This window comes from Candoia aspera, chromosome 2, assembly GCF_035149785.1.
Source record: "Candoia aspera isolate rCanAsp1 chromosome 2, rCanAsp1.hap2, whole genome shotgun sequence".
Taxonomy (NCBI): domain Eukaryota; kingdom Metazoa; phylum Chordata; class Lepidosauria; order Squamata; family Boidae; genus Candoia; species Candoia aspera.
Window position 1 is genome coordinate 185,522,778 of NC_086154.1, and position 24,188 is coordinate 185,546,965.

Sequence of the window (24,188 nt, forward strand, 5' to 3'; positions counted from 1 at the left end):
GAATCCTGCTTCTGTAGATTAGAATCTAAATTTAGCCAGAGAAGCTAATTGAAATCAACAAGTCTACACAAAAGTGTGTATTTGTATATATGCCTATATGCATTTGTAAATAATGACATATAACTTCATAAATTATTTCTTAAATTACTCCCTTGGCATTTTGTATTCCTACATGTATATTGTTTATTGTTGTTATTTTGGTGAGATCATATAAAATGGAAAATGTTTGTGAGCAAAGCCATGAGGTTTGACAAACTGTTTTGTTGGTTTTAATCTATAATTATTTATTTTCAGGCATATCTTGATGAATTAGTTGAGCTTCACAGAAGGTTAATGACTCTAAGAGAAAGACATATACTGCAACAGGTGAGGACTTCTATGTCTTTTTAACAGTTTTTGCCAAAATTTAAATTTTATTAAAAGAACACAGTCTAAATCTAAATCTGATTTTTCAGCAGAATGTAATCCATCATTCAAAATACTAGTGTGTCACAATTTTTTTCTAATCTAAACAATGTTCAGCCCTACCGAAACATGCTTTACACCAAAAGGAATTTCCTGAATGTTCAGATTATAACAGAATATTCAGCAGATGTTAAATGAATTCACACAATTCAGATTTCAATTTAGTTCTATAATACTGAAATTTGAATTAGGTATTTTTATTTATTTATGGAGTTAGTGCATTACTGCTTTGATGTGATTCAATGGCAAAACAGTTCCTTTGTCACGGAAATTAGTGCTTCGCTATAAGAATTTTAAAATGCAGAGTTTTCAGATGCCTAATTTCAAAATACAATTTCAAAGTAATAGTAATTTATATAACAACTTTTTGTTTTGCATATACTGAACCTAAACACTGCTATTGCCTTCTGTAATTAAAAAAAAATCATTACCCCAGTATAATACATATTCATCCTCTCTGTCTCAGTCCTATGTACACACACCCCAAATACGAAAAGATATGTCCGTAAAAGCAATTATATTTCTGTTTCTTATTGCAGAAGCTTTGTTCTTATACATTTTCTTTAGGGAGTTTTGCAATGTCCATGTCCATCTTCAACCATGGAACTAACTGCATGGCTTCAGGCCAATTGCTCTTTCTCAATCCAACCTACCTGCCTTGACAGTTGGGGAATAACATGAAGGAGGACCTTCATATAAACTATCTTGAGCTGGGGATACACACACACACATAGATAGTAGTTCCTTCACATTATTCATTTAAACCTCTAGGCCTATAAGGTCTTAATTTATCATGTGATAAAGTGCAGTCTCACTTGATGATTCTCTGCAGGCTGACATTCTGTCAAATCAGTGCTCAGCTGGATCAATTAGTGTAAGTCTATAGGCTTTGCATTTGGGGAATGGGGCCTGAAGTGGGGATTGTCAGTTACTGTTCCTAAAGTCCTTAAAATCAAAGCCTACTACTTGCTCATCTGAGTGTCATGGTAAAGATAGGGTTAATGTCAAGATAACTTATCAACTTTAGGTACCCCTAAATCAGAAGATGGTAATAATATTATAGGAGACTTAGGTGCAATTCTGTTTCAGATCTTAACTCACTTGGTAACTTATCATTTAAAAGCAGATTGTTATGAATTAAATAAATTATTTTACAATCAATGTTAACCCTTCCCAATATGAAGAGGGGAAGCCCTTCTCCCGTATACATTCTGTTCTAGAGGCATTTAAATTGCTACAGCATGATTGATTGCAGTGAAATTAAGGGGAAAACCAAAATGTGTAAATTAAGGGGAAAACCAGAATGTGTAAACAGAACTATATATATGAAACAAAAAAAGTATAGCTTACTTCATCAAAAACAAATAAAACTCTTTTGGACTTTGCATCCTGCATCTTTAGCTGAAGTACTTTTAATATGATTTTAATACTGATAATCTGAAAGCTTCCCAGCTATTATCTTAATTTTTTCCCCAAATGTTTCTTAATAAATTAAGAACATAAGTGCTAATATAAAAACATGGTCAGGAAAACCCCTCAAGTTTTCTGGTTAAATTCTTGATCTATTCTCTACTTCTGTTAAATGTGAAGGTTCATCTCAGTTGTGATTTTGGGGCTATATTTCCAAGAGGCCCTTAGGAAGAGTAGGGTTCAAATGTTCATGCTATTTTTAGTTAGGAGCTTAAAAAGGATAGATAGTAATCAAAAAGCGAGATTTTATTTCTCATCTCTCTAAAGAGTATTGCATTGCTTAAAAATGCATCTGTTAACACTTCCTAACAGCTTTTGAATTCCTGAAATTTATTATCAAGGGGGTTAATGGAAAGCCCTGTTTTGGCAGAGTATCACAGGAAAGCATATCAAATCCTTCTTTAAAAAAAAACTTCTGAGAGTTTTTTCTAGAAATCTTCATGGGCTGGTTTATTCAACCAGGGTTAAATGAAGCATATTTTAGAATTACATTCCTAACTCGTTACTTCGACACAGGCTGTGGAGTGTTGTGGCAAAAGTTTCTATATAAACCAGTGTGGCAGGAATAAATGAATGTCTACTTTAAACGTGATGCTTCTCAGCAGGTTGATATTAATTTTTTGTAATGCTGTATGGTTCACATTGTGGACTGGTTAAAAATCTCATTACCTCTTGCTGATCTGGAAGCACGTGGCTGGAAATATATAGGCTTACTTACAGAGTTCCAGGTTATTCAGATGGGCTATCTCACCTAAGAATTGCTTTTGTTCACTTAATAGTACAGTTCTTACTGTTTCTGTGTCCTTCAGTGCAACATGTTCCAAGGTTCTGCTGATCCATAAGTACCAAAAGCATCTACAGTAAACCCATTGGCTGCATTTTCCTGTATATGCTTAGTTTTCTGTTCCTGTTGTCTTGCCAGAAACAGATGAGTGCAGAACATCTCACATGTTTCTAAGCAAAGAAAGAATGAACAACTTTTTGGGGTAGGGGAGAGATTTAGACTTTTGGCAGGAGAGTTTAATAGTTTTAATAACACGTTCTAGTACTTAATTTGCTTTCAGTGATTTAGAGCTACCAAATCAAATGAAGAACATAATTGTTGAGCATGGGGCAGGAATCTAAAATAGATGTTAAATATCTCAGTAGTGCATGAACATTTTCAACAACAGTTTGCTTGGAATTTCCTTATGCATTAGAGCTCTGGTTTGTGACACAAATAAAAATTTAAAATATGGCTCAGTTGCATATAATAACAGAAAACCAAACTGTGACCACCATATGCTTTCACTTTTTACAACTTGGAACAATTTTCCTGCTGTTAGTTTCAGAGTTGTATATTATAGCTAATGTGGTTCATATCTTTAGTTTATATCAAACTATTTAACATAGTTCCATCCAATAATATCTTCATTCAGTGCTGAAAACAGATAAAGTAATATAAAAATGGTACATCTCTGAATCTGCTTGCTTTGCTTTTAGAAATTAATTCATATGGATTAGATACACTAGCTTATTTAACAAATCTGATCATTTGATTTAATATTCAGGGATAATGTTGCAGTTAGGGATTTTCTTGGGCAGTTGAACAATGGGTTAACAAAATCTGAAACATAAAATATGACTGGGTGTTTTAATGGAAGATTGAATAAGCATAGGTAAGTTCATAAAAGATGGAAGAGTCAGCCAAAGCAGTGTGAATCTGGGTACGTGAAGCAGACCCATCTTTAAATGTACAGTCAGGCTGCTAACTGATACTGTGTTCGCTTCCTGCTGTGTTGAAAGATCTGCCCTCACTGCCAGTAGTTTTGTAGGCACAATTTGAGATACTGGCTTAATCTTTAAAGCCCTAAACAATCTCCATCACTTTGACCCTGGATAATAACATCTTCACTGGAGGTCCTTTGAAAGATACTCGCTTCTCCAAGCCTCACTTAGGCATGGAAGAATGAAGTTTTCCTCTGTCACTCCCCAATAATGGAACATTTTCCCTCAGTTTTATTTGCCCTTCACTCTGTGAACTTTTAGAAAAAGATTTAACACACTCCCACCCCATGTAGGGCTCTATATGCTTTGTTTTCCATATCTTACTGCATCTTTCATTGTGTTACTTCTATCTTACTTCTACTGTGGCTGTCTGCTGGGATATAATGATGGGAGAGACATCAAGTAAATAATATTACATTTCATACCATAGTTTCCTATCTATCTGAAAGTGGGCTGCCTGCTATAATACACTGGAGTGTAACTGTCATCTCCAACACATTTGTAGGGTACTAGTTCAGAGATGGCTTGAGTAGAACATAGTAAGCTATGTTATATGTGAGACATTTTCATGTCAGCAAACAGCAGAATCAAGCAGAATCATAATTGAGCATATGCCAAATAAGAGTTGCTGATCTGTTGTGTTAATTTGCTACTTCATTTCTCCAGTTTGTAGGATACTTGCCTGGAAAGATCTATAGCAGTCTACAAAAAGTTTAAAACATTCTGCCTGATTTAAGAGAGATAAATGATAAAAACTCAGGAAGGTTATAGCAAGAATGAGGGCTGATGGAAAGATTCAACACTACCCACTATGAAGGAATGCTTGGTGAAATTGACAGATTTTGCTGAAATGGATAAATTGACTTCTTTGATTAGAGACAAGACAGTATCTACATTTATTGGTGACTGGAAGCCCCTTATGGACTTTTTGCATAAAAATGAAAAGAATATATTTGTGATTTATGGTTTTGATGATTGGACAGGACAGATTATAGAAAGAAAAGTAATATGATGTATTATTAGAGAGGTTAAAATACATTGTACTTATAACTGCTGTGAAGAATATCAGAAGCCCCTTCCTTATACTGTATATTTTTCTTTTCTTTTTCTTTTCTATTTCTCTTTAACTTTTTTTCTTTTCTTGCACTTTCTGCTTTTTCTTTCGCCTTCCTTCCTTCCTTCCTTCCTTCCTTCCTTCCTTCCTTCCTTCCTTCCTTCTAATTTCTGTTAGCTTTTAATCTTCTTGTTTAAAAGCTTTAATAAAAATTATTTTTAATAAAAAGAAGAATGAGGGGTGTTGTTGGCAATCAGGTATCATGCTCGGGGCCAAGGACAAAGAAATGAATGGGGCAAGTTTTGGAGCAATTCTGAGATCCACACTCAAAGATTTAAGAGACTGGGCTCTCTAGAGTCAGACTGTGTTCTCCTAAATTAAAACAAAGGGAATGGAGAGAAAAAAGTCTTCACTTTATTTATAATGTTTGGTACAATTTGGTGCTACATTTTATCTGAAAATCTTACAGATGAGGTGATTGTAAGTGTTTAAATTTAACCTTTTCTCTTGTTTTTGACAGATTGTAAATCTTATAGAAGAAACAGGACATTTTCACATCACAAACACTACCTTTGACTTTGACCTTTGCTCACTGGACAAAACCACAGTTAGAAAATTACAGAGTTACCTGGAAACATCTGGAGCATCCTGAGGACGTCAGTTGTGGCTGCATCAAAAACTGTGCTCTTTTTTTTTTAATGGGAAAAAAAAGAAATAAAACACTCAGAATGATGCAGCCATGGTGCAAAACCTCCAACAACTCTCTTCAGCTTTATTTTTTTGTTAAAGCCAGTTCATCATCTCTTGATAAAGGAGAAGAAAAATGACAAGCCTCAGCAAATTGCTCTTCTCACCAAGGAAATGCTCTGGAAGAATTAGCCTGGATAGCCTTGAAAAAAAAAACACTTAATGAATGTGTATGGTATCATGTGTCTCTCTGTGGTACTCCAGGCCACAAGATAAATGCATGTTCAACACACTGCCTTATTACATAACTGATCTATTTATTACTGCATATGCATATTCTAACGTCCTTGAGGGAATGACACTACCAGACGCTACAATGTCCTGTGTCTCATGAATGCTCCTTGGATCCAGCACACCACCATCACAGGCCTTCTGACCTTACTCTTGCTTTGATGCCACTTTGTATTGACCTTTTGCTAGTATGATGTGAAAACCCCCTGCATTGTTTGGTTTCTATTTCTGTGAGTTCCCCCAAACAAGATACCAATTTGGGGCAAGGGCAGAAAAGTCTCATCTCCATCTTGTTTTTTTTAAATGTTCAGTCTGCTGCAGCAGGATGGGCCCCCAAGCTATAATTACATATTCATCTTGGTTCACGGTTACAAAATTACATAACCATCTTGGATCATGGTTACAAAACGAAAACAAGATTCTGACCTACTTTCTAGACTGGTCAGTAAATTAGTAGCTTTTATCAAGGGGAAAAAAAGACACACGTGTACCAATATGCTATCTCAATTCAAAATTGCTTCCCCATCAACATTTCTGTGTTTGTATTAATGTTATATTAGAAATAAATATAACATTATAAGTAGATGCTTGCCATAAGAGGAACACTAGTCCAGTTTTCAGGAGAAATACTGTAGAGAGTCCTTGATTTGGAACTATTTATTGCCAGTGCGCTGAAAATGATTTCTAAATTTCATTACTGGTTCCATACTTTACATTCAGTTGTAATAGGGCTGTTAACGCAATTAAATGAATAACTGGTTGATTAAATTAATTTCAACTGCATAATCAATACATATGTTTGGATGTGAATAAATGAGTTCTAAACCACCACCCTTTTTTAAAAATTTTTATATTTGTGTATATATTGCTCTAGGGACCATCTTAGAATTTGTATTCCTTTCATTTTTTTGGAGATGAGAAATACTTCTTCCAATATGGTATCTGTCATACCATTTTACATTTTTGAATTATAAAATTATGTCTTTAAGAAAACAGCCACCCAATAAAAACATTTTTCTTTGATGAGATTATCTACTGAACATTGCTGCCCTAATTTCCAGAAGTATTTTTCAATTTTGAACAAAAATGCTTTCATAAAACAAAGTAAAATTCCATGTAGAGAAAGAGGGCAGAAAGAAGCCTTCTCTTACAGAAGCCATTAAAGTAGGGATTTCAAGTGATATTCTGATAGAAGATGTTGCTTACAAAGTACTTCTGGATCTGAAGGATTTGTGAGCCTTTTCAAAATAATCTGTTCTTGAAAGGCTGTTGTATTTCCAGTTGCTGCTTGGTTACCAGATGTCATCTGTTGCTACAGAATCATCCTGCAGAAACATCTTGTGGGTTTCCTTGTTCTATGCGCACAGTATGTTGCAGTATGAAAAATTAAGTTCATAGTAGGGTTATTTCTTCATAATCAAATGGGAATTCTTAACACTGTTTCTTTAAGTCCAAAGAAATTATTTTCTTTTGTGCGTGTGTGTGTGTGTGTGTGTTTGTGTATTTTTTTTAATTAAGATAATTGACCTAAACTATGGAAAGTCTACCTTAGGCTTCCAAAAGAACAAGTGTACTTTTCTTCAGTAATGTTATGACTCTTATTGATGATTGGCATGAAACATACTTGAAGTGTTATGTTCTTTTTTAAGTCCACCTGTTAATGTGCAATTGTTGGGATGGGAGGTGTTTGAAATCTTTTGATGTCAGGCATATGATGTGATCTCGGAGTGTGGCAGGGGCTGTTTGAGTGCATTTTTTACATTTTTGTTAGCATTTTTATATGAAATGTTTGAAAATCTAAAGGCTATCTTTCACTTTTTTTAATAGTGCACATTCAACACAATTCATTTCAATTGAGCACAAAATGTGTGCTTTGGGGGAAGGGGTCAATGTTGACTTTTCTAACTAAATTTTGTGGCAAAAACTCTTGAGAGATCGTTGGAAGGAGCACAGGCCAACATAACTTTGACTATATATTGAACATGTGTTTTTGTTCTTTGTTTTTTAAGAAGGCAAAATAAGTCCTTTGAGCCACAAAAAATAGTAGCTGATGTACAGAATTTGTGGGGGTGGAGGGGTTAACTATGTAAAGGGAATATTACTGAAATTACAGTAGACTCTTAACTGACTTGCATGTAGCTCATCAGTCATCCTTATAAAATGTTAGTTCTCTAGTTTGGTGAGAATGAGGATGGAATAAACACATTTCAGCTGCATTTGTGTATTGAAAGTGAAGAGTGTTTTCCACAAAATTCTGGTAGAATAAGCTGGTAAGTGGTGTCCTTTTTTTAAAAAAAACAATTTACTTTAGTTATTTTGTATGCTGAAACAAAATAAATTCTTTTTCAATTAATTTCAAATAGTCCTATTTTTCTGGCAAAGAATTCACTCAGCTGCATGGAAGATGATCATTTAGGATTGGTAAAATAATATAGCATGAGATCTAACTTTATGAAAACTGTTATTCTCTTGTAGTGTCTCATCTGAACCAGAAGTCAGAATATGCATTAAAAGCCACTATTTTGTCCTTATTGTCCTATTTTGACCTTTTTCTAATGAAAATGAGAATATTTCTCACAAGGTTATAAATACACAATCTTGATTGTCAAGTCAAGCTGCTGGAACCAGAGTTGATAGAGTGGTATGGACACTGTGTTCATGGCTTAGTGCCCCAAATTTAAATAGCCAGTTTGGTGCCCTTCACATGAATTGGGATTGTAATTCCCAGAATCGCACAAAGGAAAAGCAGTTTGGAGACAGCTGATGCAAAATGTAATACCTATTTAACATCAAAGCCAGCTATATTACCACCACATAATTAGAACAGTAATTAGCTATTGGGAGTGGAATTGCAATAGTTCAGAACTTTGGTGAGTGATATCAAGACATAACAATCTTATGCCAGTCATTATAAAGGGGTGAGTCCTTTGATGTGTAATCTCTGCTTATTTACATAGCAGTATACATTAAGGCTATATGAAAACATCTTCAGAAGTACAGTTCATATATTGTAAATCCAAACACTAACTTGTCCTGTGCCAGGTATTTTAAAGATTTCCTCTTTCAGCATTAGTCTGATGTAGATAAGTACTCTAATTCAGATGATTTAACAGCATGGTAAGAAAGTGAATGCTACAGAGAAATATGCCATACTTAAACATCTTTTGCCTGGAATTTCACATTGAGGTTGATTATGATTCTGTGCTTTTTCTATCTTTTTTAAAAGTGCTGTTTAGCCAGTTCAGTCCAGTCCATGCTAAACGGTGGCACAAAGCCCAAACAATTTTTATTATTCTGCCACAGGATTCAGTTCTTTCCCCTGTCCTGTTCAACATCTGCCTGAGACTAGTGGAAGAGATATCCATCAGATCAGGGGGAAGTATCCTCAATATGCAGTTGATACTCAGTTATGCATCTCCACCCTAGGCTTGATGGGGGATGTGTTAGAAGACATGACCTGATGTAAGGAGACTGTCAGAGTCTGGATGGAGAAAAACAGATGATAGATCTGTCTTATCCAATTCCAGCCATAGAAAAATAGAACAGCCATGTTTCCTCCTTCATTCCAGCTCCATCTGCCTCAAGTTCTTCTAAACAATGTTCTCCAACTCTGTTATCATTAGTCTTGCCATTGGTGGACTCTCCAATTTGAACTATCCAGTTTTTACCAGCTTCTCCATAGGTTTGGGAACTGGTCTTGAAAATAGGTAGTTAAAACTAAGACCTTCCACTATGGTCATCTCATGCCTACTCTGGGTTACAAAAAAATCTCTCTAAAAATTTAGCACTAAGCCTTTCATGATCCTAGGCAGTGGGACCCATACAGTATCTGTCTGTATTCTGGAGGTCAGCCCATCAAGCTGGAGAATTTTGTACCTTAAAAGAAGATCCTTCTTTATTTTTCATAGGACAAAATAGTCCTCCTAAAGTTTCCACTCAACTCAATGGATGTCGACTATCCATTTTCCCAAGCCCTCAACAGCTCTGAAATGTCTGTCTCATTCTTGCCTTTTGCCTGAATTACGCAGCTTCATTCTACCAGGACCAACCTTTATTCTTGGTCTTCCAAGGTCTGTCTAAAGAGTAGGGACATTCCCCACAGGGTTGCTCCAAATGGACAGTGGCAACCATTAAGCTCTGTTACAAGCTGGGAAAATAGCTGTACCCCTTCTGATCTGTGCTCACTCCACCAAAGCAAAGACAGCCTTCCTTTACGACATTTCCATACTGGACCTGAGTGAGGGAGCTATGTGGACTTAACTCTCCAACATCATCGCTCACTGTAGGATTGGACCACAGCTTCCAGGGAGATGCCACATTGGAAGGAGCATTCAGTAAATCAGTAGCCAATTCGCCCTTAGTCACTGATTGGATGTATATCTTAATTCTGGCTTTGGGAAGATTGCTTGTTAGTGACAGACACTGCTTCAACTGCAGTTACAAATGGTTCGCTGTGTTAAATATATCCCTTTCAGTTCTGAGAGGAAGAATGGCCAAGGAAGGGGCATAAAGAAATACAGTCTGACATAATGTGCTATCTGTAGCACATTGAATAAACCACCTCTTAATTTCTCACTTGATATATTAAGCCTGTTAACCAAGTCTTGGACTTTCAAGTAGCTGTTCTGTCATGGAGGCTAGAAATGGTTGATGAAAATAGCAGCAGTTCAGTCTGAGTGACCAGTCTATGACAAACTGATTGTAAAACCAGAACCAGGGCTTATTTTAGGTATTAAGTGCCTAAAATAATGTCATAGAATAGATTTATCTATAGCCATAATGTCAAGACTGCTGCTAATCAGCAGTCCTATAAAAATGGAACAATAAATTTGGTTGTTTTAATCCTAATGAATCAATTTAGGATTGTTTCAATCATTGCCTGGGGTTAGGCTCAGCATAACACTATGCTTTCCTTTCTACTAATGCATGTTTTCCATCACTTATACTCTTATATACTCTTACTCTTATGGTGGAAATCAGTTTTGGAAAGCATAGATTGAAACACTGAATGAATCTTAACATTTATGATTGATTGATTGATTGATTGATTGCTTTTCCATTTTTCTGTTCAAGCAAGGCATGAACTATCCTGGGAATTGGTATAGTACTGCCTTTCCTGCCTTAGTCTGCTCAGGATTTGGTTCAACTTCTACAATCCTCCAGTTGGCATTGCTAACAGAATTGGAAGTCCAGCAAATTTGGACTTCAGTTTTGGGATGGCTGGCCTGTAACAAGCAAAAAAAATTACATCAAGGAGGCTTAAGGAAGTAGTAAAGATAACATGTGGCTTCCAGATTTTAAGCCAACTCCCAGCACCCTAGCTGGGATGTCCAATAATGGAAGAATGACAAGGATTGCCTGGGTTGGGAAAATGGGAGCAATATCTGGAAGCTTCTTCTGATAGGAAGCCCACTGAACTTAGTTAAAGTTCTGAGTGGACATCTATAGGATTGAATTTACATGTTATAAGACATAAACAACAGCATTTTTACAGACTAGAGGTATATTAAGTTAGTTTCTCAGATAATTGCTCAAACAGTTTGTATATTTCTCACTTCCTCAATACTGAATGTTGAACAGAGGACAGATCAGAGACCTCTATTTTTATGGCGCAATTAATATAGCTGATTGTGCTACAGCCTGTTTTTAATTTGGCAACAATAGTTATCACTTTTGATGTACCACACTTTCCCTTCCTGTGGTATAAATGACAACTTTCTATTATCTGATGGTAAGACTGTAACTCAGCATCTGCATGGTTATGTTGTCAACTGCAGGCTCCCATCACGATGTGAGAAAGCAAGATCCTATCCTAATGAGACAAAAGAATGGATATATTTCCTTTCACATTCCTTTTTTTAAAGGATTTCTCTGTACATGTTCTCTCTCCCTCCTCCCCTCTTTTGGGGGGAATTATGTATGTGCTATGGGGTGGAGGCTGAAAAGAAAGAAAAAGGAGAAAAGAAGTGAGTTGTGCTAAAAGCCAGACTGTTCAAGTAATAAGGTTGTGATGCTGATACTGATTCGGGCGCTGAGCAGACATTCCTAACCCATTTGGTTTGTGTATTCCTATCTGAGTGGGTGGTCTGCTCTGAATGGAGAGGGAGGGACGCTAAATGCGGCAAGATGGCTTAGTTTCTGAGCAGTGGAGGGAAACTCTGAGACTTGGCTAGTATCATCCAGCCCTCCTTCAGAAAAACAAAGTGCCCTTCCCTCTTCTCTCTGTGAGGGAATGAGCTTCAACTAACTCCCTGAAATACTGTTTTGCACCATATTAAACTTTCTGGCAGGAATTATGTATGGTGACTAAATATTTGGCATACATATTAAAGATTCCAGATGGAGACTGGGAAATGGCAAGTGTGAGGATGGGAAGAAAAGCAATGTCTTAACCATTGTGACCAATTATTTTTCCCTGTCTGGGATGTAAGTAATCTCCCCTCAAAGCTTTCATTTTAACTAGTTTGTATGGAGAGAGAGGGAAGGGGGTCTCCCTGCTGCACATTAATTCTTCATTAGCACATCATTATCAAAAGCTCTGTTTGAAATGAAGCCTATTAAAAGGTGCGGATAGCTGGGTGAACCTTCCAAAAATGGTATCTGCAGAGTTGGAAGCTCAAGTCTGTCCCTACCATGAGAGCACCCATTTTATGAATGGCTTTACACTTTTCTCCCCTTCTTCCTCCCCTTCCTCCTAAGCCCTCCAATAACTGCAAGCAATAAAATGGGAATTCTTGTATAGGGGCCAGAGAACTCGAAGAGGATGATAGAGGTAATATGGAATATTTGCATTTGAAGTGGTCCTATGCCTGATAGACATGGACACCTGTGTGTGTATGTGTGTTCATATTTGTGGTCACACTAATTATGTTTGATTTGCATACAATAGAAAATTGGAACTCCTTTCGTTTGGCAAAGTGGTAGGAATGTTAGCAGTAAGACTCGTGGCTGTTCTTTTTTAAACACATAATAAGGCTAGGACACTGGACACTGTTGGAATTTTGAAAGCTGCTTGTTGGTATTTTCTTAAGAGGGCTACCATTGTGGAGTTTGTTTATCCCCAAGAACAACAGGCCAGTATTGGTAGGACAATCACTCTAACCCAATAAGCAAACTGCCTATAGCTTCCCCAAGTGTTCTCTATCATCTCAACTTACTTTTGCTTCTTGTTTTTTTTCCTGAAGATGTGGGCATCCTTCCACACAAAACACAAGACTGCAGCTGCCTGTAATTTTGATGTTCTATTGCCTTGGGGTCCTTTATCACAAAAGGCGGTCTTGTAATAAAGAGGATTCTAGAAGCTCGTACTTTGCATTGTGACTAGGCTAACCATATTTCCTTGAGACAAAAACAGGACATTGGGATGGCAAAATGGGGCGGGGTTGAAAACGGGACATTGGGACATTTTTATTAAAACGATGGGATGGTCTGGAAATGTTAAAAAAAGGGACTGTCCCATTCAAATCGGGACATATGGTCAGCCTAATTGTGACAAGGAAGCCTCATATTTAGGTTTTACTAAATTTTCACTACAAGAAAGGCCAGATGATGTAAGGGACCTGCTGGATGCCAGAGGAGGTATCTGTGAACACATCAGTGCTCATGGGTAACAATTTCCTATATATGGTCTATGACTATATGTTTTAATAAACTGAAAACTCTGTATACCTTAATTGTCTTTCCCACCTTTCCTCCATCAGAGAATTCAAGGCAGCATATCTGTAGTTCCCAATCTCCCATCTAAGCACCGCTAAGGCCCAAACCATCTTAGTTTCAGCAAGCTTATTGATTTGTGTATGTGCAGGCCAAGGACTGGGATGGCTTCTCATTTTTTCAAGTGATCTAATTATTTTCTTCTTTGTCAATGTTGGGTCTCAAGTGAATGGACAGCTGCAAATTCCTCGAAGTCCAATGGCATTAATAAAAGAAGAGGAAGTAAGATGTTTGTCACAGAGGATATCCTAGAGATGACTACAATGTGACCAAAGCCATCCAAACTCTGGATGATGTTACTGGCCGTGCATGCTATGAAATCTTTTCGAAAGAAGCAGAGATATAAAGATCAAGTGACAAAATAAAAATGGCAGGTTGGTTGACAAGTTGGCATCAGAATCAGCTGAAGGAAAATTGGGGTGATAGGCAGGACTAACGCAAAGAAGTGTCAACTGAGTAGTTGGACTCAGTGATTAATGAGCCCAGCAAAAGAATAGTGGGATGCATCAGAGGTCCCAAAATATTCCAGTTGTTCCTCCACTTCTGGTCCTGACATAACCTCAAAATAGAAGCACAAACTTCTGGCAAATCCCAGCATGCAGCATCTGTGTGAAATAAGAAACGAATGCTCATTTACTGTTCAAAAAAACATTCATGCTGAAAGGCTCTTAGACTAAACAGAGAATCCTGATCCTAGACAGTACTGCAAGATCGTAAAAGCTCAATGGAGTAGAAACAGATAAACACAAGTGTTAGTTTTATGTAAATATTTAATGTCAAGCTTTTCAGTGTGTTAAGGGGTAGAAGTGTGATAGGTGAAGGTTGTTGAATGTGCAAGAAAGCTGCATCTTCCTTGTGATTTGCTTGTGCTAAGTAGCCAGTGTGTGCCTTATAGAAACATCCAGGAAGAAACTGTACTTTGAGTTTCTTAAGACACTTAAATGCCAAGAAACGCAACACATTCCCATGGGTTGAGCAAGGTAATTTAACTTTCCATCTTAGAATATGTTTAGCAGTGTTTATTTAGGTTTATTGAGACTGCTTTAATACACATAAAGGAAGCAGACTTATAACCAATGCAATCAAGTTAATAATTATAAGATGGAATCCACCCCACACTTCTGAGAGAGTTCAGTTGATATATGGCGTTTTTCAGGGAGTACCTACTTTCTCTTACCCTGAACATTCATTTATATGCCTTGACAAATAAAAGAGGAAATAAAGTTGTTGATTAAACCTGAACTTCTGTCCGTTCTTATGTCAGTGAGTTAAAGAATAAAATGGTAGAAACATATTTAGAGTGTGAACAAATTCCATGATCCTATGCTGTGGTAATTGTTTTGCATATTTAAAATGAGAGGCCAGAAAAAAGGTTAAACAAAAGAGACCTTTTTTAAGACTATGTAAGAGGTAAATAAGTTCTTAGAAGCAATTTTTTAAATTCAGATTGCTTTCAACATTTCATATACAGAAGAAACGGGGGAAAGAATGCAAAGAAGAAGAATTAATACAAAAATATCTCAAAAGCATATAACTTACTATAATAGTTACAAGAAATATTAGCTACACTTTAAACACAGCATTAATCTATGACCACACAGAATAAAGTTGGTCGGTCTTTCCATTACACTGATATAGAGCCAAACTCATAAGCAGAAAGAGAGTACACATCTCCTGCCCAAGACCATAAATGCAGGGTGACACGGTCTTTCCATCATAAAAGAATAACCACCTGGCATTTTTGCCTCTTTCTTACACAGGCAGTTGTTCTGATATCATCACAGCCATAAAAGACCCAGGACATAAATGGCTTGTAAAATGAAAAGGCTATCTGTTAGTTGGATCCATATTACAAAACACTTGCAGCTCAGATCTTATTAAAAAGTCACAGAAATATATTTGCAATCTGAAATGATAAGTCTATGTTCCATGTATGGAGATGTCCTAGAACAAATAATTTTTTAAAAAAGACCATCCCTTCTACCCAAATAACAAGGTCCACAATTTGTTGGACTTCCTCCATTTAGCGACAGCTACAACCAGAATGTTCCCTAGAGGTGAAGATAAGTAAGCTTAGACTCTCATACTTTGGGCACATTGTCAGGAAAGACCGATAGCTTGAAAAGGACATCATGTTTGGTAAAGTCGAGGGCCAGCGGAAAAGAGGAAGACCTTCAATGCGATGGATTGATGCAAGTACCGCAACAATGGATGCAGACATTGGAACAGTCAGGCATATGGCGCAAGACCAAACAGCATTTCGTTCTGTTATACAGAGGGTCGCCATGAGTCGTAAACGACTCGACGGCAACTAACAACAACTTTTCCTTGTTTCTTCAGGTCCAAAGTCCATAAGGGAAATTAATCTTAGGATAATCCTAGTTAAGATTCAAATGACATGTTTAGCTGTAGTTAAAATGAGTAGTCCTTATTTAGCTACCACATTTGGGACCAGCAACTTGGTTGTTAAGCGAAGCGGTTGCTAAGTGAAACTGTGACTGTACTTATGATCTTACTTCAGCTTTCCTTTGCTTTACTGACCTATGAAGGTCATAAATGCAAGATTAGTCATAAATTATGTTTTCATCACTGTCGTGACTGCAAATGGTCGCTAAATGAGTCAGTTGCTAAACGAGGACTACCTTTAAGCCCAAACACACCATGGTACAAATTGGTGTTAAGGTACTCCTCCTTAACTATTATAACCCATGATCTAGAGATGTACGTCATGCTAGGTTTAACCATACTATGGCTCAGGGTATATATAAATCATGTCACCGAGAGAGAGCTGAAGTTGAGAGTGAATGTTTCTGTTCCTCTTCCGTAAAATTTCTGCTTTGATTCCACAGTTAGGAATTCTTTAGAATGCATTTTAAATTGAATATTGGACTCCTGCCCATCCCTTACCTTCAACACTTCAGAGAACTTGGTGGCTGATGCAAAGCAAAAGTTTTGCAGAGCTTGAACTAACTAGAATTAAAGTCAGTGTTTACAAACCTGACTTTAGAACTGAAATAATTGGAAGGTTTTCTGCAGCAACCTGTGAGACCTGATGAGGTGATCCATATCATTTCCTTCAGTGTAAATAAAAAGAAACAGGGCTGGATTTTCTAAAATGAAACAAGCAAATACTGTTGTTTCACTAGGCTGGACAACAAGGTGAATCTTGTAAATTCTACACCAGGCTCTCTGTCTTGAAAACACATGGAGGTATGTTTTAGATCTCTCTTAGATGAAGCTGTTCAGCCAGGATCTGTCATATATAGTGCAGCAAACAAGCTAGACAAGTGTTGAGTGTTACCATTTGTTTTTGCCTTAGGGATCATCTTAAGAAGTCAGCGCCTCCTATTACAAAACACATAAAAATGTGTTTATAAAACATGGGTGGTTGGGCTATTTCAAACTGACAAGAATACTATGTAATATCCAAGCATATTTTTTTTATTTAAATAAACCTTCTATCTTTTTTGAAGGAAACTCTTAAAATTGGGAACATTTTATTTATTTGGTGAGACAAGCTAAAGCATATTTGTATAAGCCCTCCTTTACCTCTCTCTGTCTCTCTGTCTCTCTCTCTCTCTCTATCTCTACTGTATCTCTATCTCTATCTAGATCACTATAAATCTAAGGTGAACTGAATGATTTTAGGAAAGCCCAGGCTGGAAGATTTGAGGCAACAGGCCTGCTCAGCCTGTACTGTTGTAACCATGTCACAGAGGGAATTTCCAGTTGATAATACAGCTCCATCTATATGTTGAATCCCTGGCTCATTCCCAGTTACCATAGCTAATACTTTTTTCGTTGCATGTGAAAAGTGCAAGGTAGCCCAGGGAAGGTTGCCAAAAGGAATGGCAAAGAGTGGTGATTGGTTGGCTACTCAGCTCAGAACCAGCAGGAGATCAGATCGATGTTTCCAGATGTCTAAATGACAAGTAAGACTTAATAGGCCCATCACTTCATTCCCAAGCTGTGGTTCAGGAAACCATTTTTCTCACTTTGCCTGCCTGCTTCTTCACTTCAGCCCAGTCTTCTTTAAACTAGAACCCCCCCTGGCATTTAAAAATGGACAAATCCAGTTATATAGCAAGTATAATCTTCTATAGAAACATACTTTCCAGTCCTCAGATACGACATACCACCAGTTAGCCATGCCACAGACTTTCTCCCTCCACAGCAATCTCTCTTTTAAAACAAATAATAAGCTCACCATTTTTTCTTTACAAAATAACCTGTTCAAAAGAAAACAATAATTTTATTATTAATTTTATGATAACTATATTCATGGCATGGACAATTATAGGGCTGAGGGTTTTTCTTTAAAAATAAACTGAAGTTAATGAAGCTGGATGTTTAGGGTTTTTTCCCCCAAGAAACTCATATTCTTCCTGAAGAAAAGCAACTTTTGGATAAAAACCATTTCAATTAAATTTATAAAAGTGGAAATTCAAAAATTTATTAAAACATCATCTAACTTAGTAGCTAAATAAGTATTTTTAGAATCTGAAGATATTAAATAACACTGGCAGTTAAAATTAGAGTTCACTGGATGGCATAGTTCAGTTATGTGTGATGGGAATAGGGGTGGAGGAATTTGGAGTTGTGGAGCTGCCACAATAAATTCAGCTCTGATGCTACACATTTTTACTCTGGTTTGTATGTGTGATATTTTCTGTTCTACTCAGGGAGCAAAATGTTCTGTGGATTAGGTTGCCCTGAGAGGCAGTTAGTTAAACAATTGGAGCTGTTTGTATATCCAGCCAATAAAGGAGCTACCCCTTGTGTCTCTGTCCATTGACCTTCAATATGGAGGTGGTTGCCTTCTATGATTTTTTTTTCAAGTTCTCAGTTTAGCTTACAGCCTCGAGATTTCCTGGTGTTGCCCCGTTTAAATACCCAGTGTTGGATACAGTACATCATCTTTGCCTACCAAACTATTTTTAATAGTGCAGAATAGAAGAGGGAACACCTGGTGTCCTACTTTCCATCTCTATTTTGCTGCCATTATGTATATAAAAGGGTTACAGCTGGAATAAGCCAAGCCCTCCCCCCGCTTTTGGGGCGGGGGGACTGTCCATGCTAATTACCCAGTATTGTATCCAGTAGCTCTGGAAAGTTCTGGGCCTTTTGATATCGAAATATAGACAATGTGAATTGTAAATTGTGACTTCTTCATGTCTCTCTCTCTCTGGTTTTGCCTGCCTTTGATCCTGTTTTGCCCATTAACTGTTTTTGATGTTTACTGATGTTTAACATTAAGCTATATTTTCTGCTAGCTGAACTGTGTGTGGGCATGCTCTGTTCGAAAAAGAGCATTGGCTGGGTGGTGCTGGGTGCAACACCCCCCCTCCTGAAATTATTCCCAGTAATTTTCCAATTCTCAGCAAGCCTGACCCTGCTCAGTTTTTTTTTCCACGATCCACCAATATTGGCTAGTAGCTTTGCCATCTGTTCTACTCTCAAGAAGGCTGCTTTATGCCTCTCTCTCTCATCTGGGCTTCGTATCTACTTTCAGTAGAGATGACTTTGGGAGGATCAGAGAATGGCCCCATCTTGCTGTTTCATCTCCAGAAGTAAATCCTTTTAGCTGGAAGAATTAACACATGCTACCCATTTTAAATCAGAATAATTGCCTCACTCTCAGAGGTTTATAGACCACTGTTCAAAACTTTCCACAGAAAAAAGATTTCATTTCACCGTATAGATGCCATAGAAAATCTCTTTGATTTTCATCAGCGTTTATGCAGGCAGCAAATCAAACTGTGATGAGAAACAGTGTTCATCCCACAGTCATATAAATATGAAGAGGAACTAAAGCTATTTTAAAGAAACTCATTTGAACTGCCTTAACCAGAATTTAAGTAACTGTACTAAAAATGATGATCTCAAAAGACATTTCACAGACCATCTGGAGTCTGTCCCCTATCAACTTAGCAGTGGAATTTATATCGTGCATTCAAAGCAGTGAAACTCGTTAACAAACTGTACAATGGAAATTTCAGAATCAAAGTATCAGATGCTTGAAATTTCCATACAGCTGTGGCTGTCATACTGATGTGAGAATTTTATTCTGTAGCAGGGAGGAAACAGATCTCTTTATTGGAATCAAAGAGTAATGAAGTCAGTCCAACATACTGTTACTTAAGGGCATGGTGAGAAGTCAGTTACAAAAACCCAACAAGGGCCAGGAAATACAAGCCAGAGTGGAAAATGGTTTTCTAATAAATTCTCACTAAGAAAAAAAAGCGGCTTTCTGGATGTCTGTGGTGGAAGATGTATTGACCATGTTTTACTGTACACATGAGAAACTGGCATATGACTTTCTAATCATTTACTATAAAAACAAAGTTGGTCCTTTAAAAACATTTCTTGGAAAACAGAGAATGTAACTTTGCTTGATTTTTTCCCCCCCTTGTGATTAAGCTTCATTTTAAGTCTTTGAACAAGTTGTGCGGTTGCTTGGTGGTTTTGCCAAAACAAAGCTGCTGTTTCCTGGAGATAGTAAGACTGTTTTCAGAGCAGTCAACACCTGTTCAAGTAGGCAGCAGCTGTTTCCAGAGCAGATAAGGGATAGGGCAAGCTGGGCAGATGTGGGTGGCGCTGGCAAGACCCACAGGCTCAGGTGGGTTGTCCTTTCTTCTGCTCATCCCTCTGGTCTATGGCGTGTGTGCAGGGCTGCAACTAGTGTCTGTGTCACCCAGGCAAACATGGATTCCACGCCCATTTTGGCACCCCCCCAGCACTCATTTTGGTGCCCCCCCCACGCAGCGTCTGAGGCACATGCCCTGCTTGCCCCCCCCCCCCCATTGCAGCCCTGTGTCTGTGGGTCTCCAGTCTTATGCTTAGTGTTGGACCCTTTTCCAGGCCTTTGGTGGGGATATGCCACTACTCTTTTGCCCTTCTAAGCAAGCAAACCACCATGTCCTGCCAAAGGCCAAGCAGAGAGGTGACCCATCCCTTACAGAGAGTTGAGCGGGGCAGCCGGTTCCCACTCACAGGCGGTGAAAGACCCCGGATCACTGTTCTCCTTCACTTCTAACTTTTAAATAAAGAAATAACCTATTTACAAGAAGTGGACCAGACTGACTAGATAACAGCCTGCAGTGTCTCCTGTCAAAAAACAGAGCTCTAAAGCCCAGGAGTCATCTAAAAATATAAGATTAAATAGGTTGGTTTAAGTTGCTAGTAGTTACCACTTACTTATCAACCACATGGAAGATGCATATATAGCTGCTGAAATGTATGATCACAGCAATATGGAAAATGCTACCTTAACAGAATCTTGGTCATCCATTAAACTATTTTAATCAACAGATACTGGGATGGGATGCAAACAATAAAATGATAAGGCATAGGAAAGACAGCTAAATAAAAACAATGTCTAGACTGAACTGTTATTGAGACTCCAAAATGTGAATGAATAGGAAGATCTTCAGCTGGTGCTAAAATAAAATCAGTGATGGAGCCAGTTTTTATCAGGGTGTTATAATAAAGAAGGACCCAGTTTGGTGTAGTGGTTAAGGCATCAGGTTAGGAACTGGGAGACCGAGAGTTCTAGTCCCGCCTTAGGCACAAAGCCAGCTGGGTGACCTTGGGCCAGTCACTCTCTCTCAGCCCTAGGAAGGAGGCAATGGCAAACCACTTCCGAAAAACCTTGCCAAGAAAACTGCAGGGATTTGTCGAGGCAGTCTCTGAGAATTAGAAATGATTGAACGGATTAAAAATAAAAATAACCAAGAAGACTCTATCTTACACCTCTGCAGAATGTACTACTCCCAGTAATGGATTGTAGAAGAGAGCACTTTCATAAGATCTTAAAGCCTGGAAAAGTGCATACAGAAAGAGATACTCCCATAAATATTGACACTAAACTTTTTAGTGTTTTGAATGTCATCGCTAAAAGTGGAGTTAGGAGTTTCCCTCACATCCTGCATGTTAGCTTTACATAGACATCTTGTTGGCCACAGTGAAAATAAAATCCTAAACTATGTATATTTATTGTTTATTTAACTTTGTTTTTATATGAAGATAGGTCTTCATAGCTCTTTTTAAGTCATATCTTAAGAGCTGACAGGAATTCTGAGTCATGCAACAAAATGGTCCTTTATTTCAGTCTTATAGTCAAGAAATGCCCTTATTTGTGCCACCGATTTGCCTCTTCTTGCACCAGGGAGAGACTGTTGATCATGAAGAGATGATACCAATTAGCACAAGCAGTCTACATTGCAACATATTGTGCACACAGACATCAGTGTTCAGTACTGAAAGGGAAATGGGCTGTGAGATTTTAATTTATGCTAGCAGAGCCCATTTCCATCTTCTAATATATCCAACCTTTGAGCCAGTTTGGTCTAGTGGTTAAGGTGCTGGGCTAGAAACCAGGAGACCGTGAGTTCTAGTCCCACCTGAGGCATGAAAGCTGGCTGGGTGACCTTGGGCCAGTCACTCTCTCTCAGCCCAACTCACCTCACAGGGTGGTTGTTGTGGGGAAAATAGGAAGAGGAAGGAGTATTAGGTATGTTTGCCGCCTTGAGTTATTTATAAAAATAATAAAGGTAGGATACTTACTTACTTACTAAATAAATAAATAAATAAATAAAAATGTATCCCAGCATTCTCACTTAAGAATTCAAACAAAAGTATTAATCTACTGTCTATGCACAAGCATAGCTTTAATGGACAAAATATTCTATTAGAAGAGAGTATCTGTAGCTCAACATCATCACTGATGATGTTACCTAGTTGGGTAATGAAACATCTGCAAGCAAACAACCAAGCTCAGAGAACACCAAGAACTCCAGAGTATTCTATTGTCAATAGAATACTGAGTATTTTGAAATGTTTTAAGCATCAGTAAAATGCCAACAATGCTCCATATAAACAAGAGTTACAAGAAGAGTTGGGAGTAACCAAAACAGCAAAAGGATTGGAGTAAACTTATCCTACCTCCTTAATAACAATTACAGTGTAATAATGTATGTTTCATAGATTCAACATCCTTAAAATTACAATGACAAAATTGTTAGGTAAGTGGAAAAGGGTAACATTCAGGTAAAGGGTCCCAACTTTTGTGTGTGAGACTCTCAGAGCAAAAATTAAAAGACTTATAAAACAGAGGTAACAGATTCTGCATGTCAGTTTGACCACTGATTTCACATAATCAGAACTGAAATAAAGTAGACACGTTGGGGGAAAGGGGAATCCAAAACAGATTATTCAAATAAGGGTTTTCCCTCTGTGAAGACATGAATAAGTCAGTTTGGGTTAAGTATGCAAATAAGTTAACATTTGAGCATAATCTGAGCCATATGGCATGACTCCAGGCCAAATTGGTCAAAGAATACAAATTTAAGTGGGCAGAGAAAATATTCATTTTCTTCATCACAGTCTAATACATCCTTAGGCACTGCTTAGAGATGCTGATAATCTTGGAATGTAATTGTGTAATCTTCTGAGATCTATTAACAGTTGTTTCGACACATGCTTCAAAGGATCAAAGGAATCTTATCTGATTAAGAGAGAGAAAAATGCATTTCATTTTGGTTTTTCATCTGCCTGTCATTTAGGCTATTCCTAGAGGATAGTTACCAAAGTTATTGAATCAGTATAGTAATCCCTTATGTAAAGTCTGGAAGTTCCATTCCGGTGATGCACATAGGCTGAATATTTTGTAAATTGTATTCTGCTGCTTAGAAAATGCTGTTAACAACTTTCCTTGAGTTTTAGTACCTCTTTTGGGGGAGGCATTTTATTTTTTAAACTTGGCTGCTGCCGGAGCAATTTTTTGCTTTTTCCAAAGACAAATCTTTCTATTACAAATAATGCAGCCAGCCTAGGAAAGAGAAACAGGCCATAGCAAAATTCTAGATTAAAATAGAACCTAAATTCACCAGATATAAGTGCCAATGTATCTATGACAATCATATAAAAGAGTCCAAATGGATTACACCCAAAATTGAACCAGTCCAGTATTTTATTTCCAGGAACTTCAGTTCTCTTTTAGCAACATTTCTTTCTTCCTTTTTTTAAAAAATAAGGATTTTATTCAGTTTCAAGCAAACATAAAAGCTACAGAAAAACAAAAAACTACCAAAAGAAAAGAAAAGAAAAAGCTAAGAAAGTGTAGAAACACAAGAGAAAATTTTTCAAAATTACAAAAAGAGGTTTCCAACTTTTAACAGCAAGGATATACAACAATTTTCCATAATCAATCCCTTATTCTATATTAAACCAAAATCACATTATTTCTATAAATCATTCCATTGGCACATTATAAAAATCAGTATAGTTGCTCCCTCCCCTTATAGTAAAAGAAAAAATATATATAAACCTCCTAATCAACTTCCCTCCCAAAGATAATATTTATTTAATTATTTCCTTCCTACTACTATTCTATACATGCCTGTCTACTATAATAAAGATCAAATTAAAAAACATATAAATTGTCTGCCACTGTACTTGATAATACAACAATTTTAATAATCTTAATCATATTAAACCCCAAACCAGACATTTATTATTTTTTTATTATACCTTAATAAACTTAATCCAAATTGTTAAAGATAAATGAAATCAGCCAAACCCTAAAAGCAATCCAGAGAAATATTCTTAAACCCTTATCCCACTTCAAAATAAACCAGAGCATTTACATATCCCCACAATGCACACAGCACTTTTTTCTTTAAAAAATCGAACAGCCCAACTTCCCCCCTTAAAAACTCTGACTTCTCCTCAGGAGGCCTCC

The 24,188-nt window shown here is 37.2% G+C and overlaps 1 protein-coding gene across 1 annotated transcript in view; it reads left to right on the forward strand.

Moving 5' to 3' along the window:
- Positions 1-6,104, forward strand: part of MLLT3 (MLLT3 super elongation complex subunit) — a 133,197-nt gene extending 127,093 nt beyond the window's left edge. The window contains exons 11-12 of the mRNA XM_063295018.1: positions 295-366; positions 5,277-6,104. Coding sequence (XP_063151088.1) covers positions 295-366; positions 5,277-5,408 — 204 coding nt within the window. The 3' untranslated portion in view covers positions 5,409-6,104. The remainder of the gene's footprint in view (positions 1-294; positions 367-5,276) is intronic.
- Positions 6,105-24,188: the final 18,084 nt, after the last annotated feature.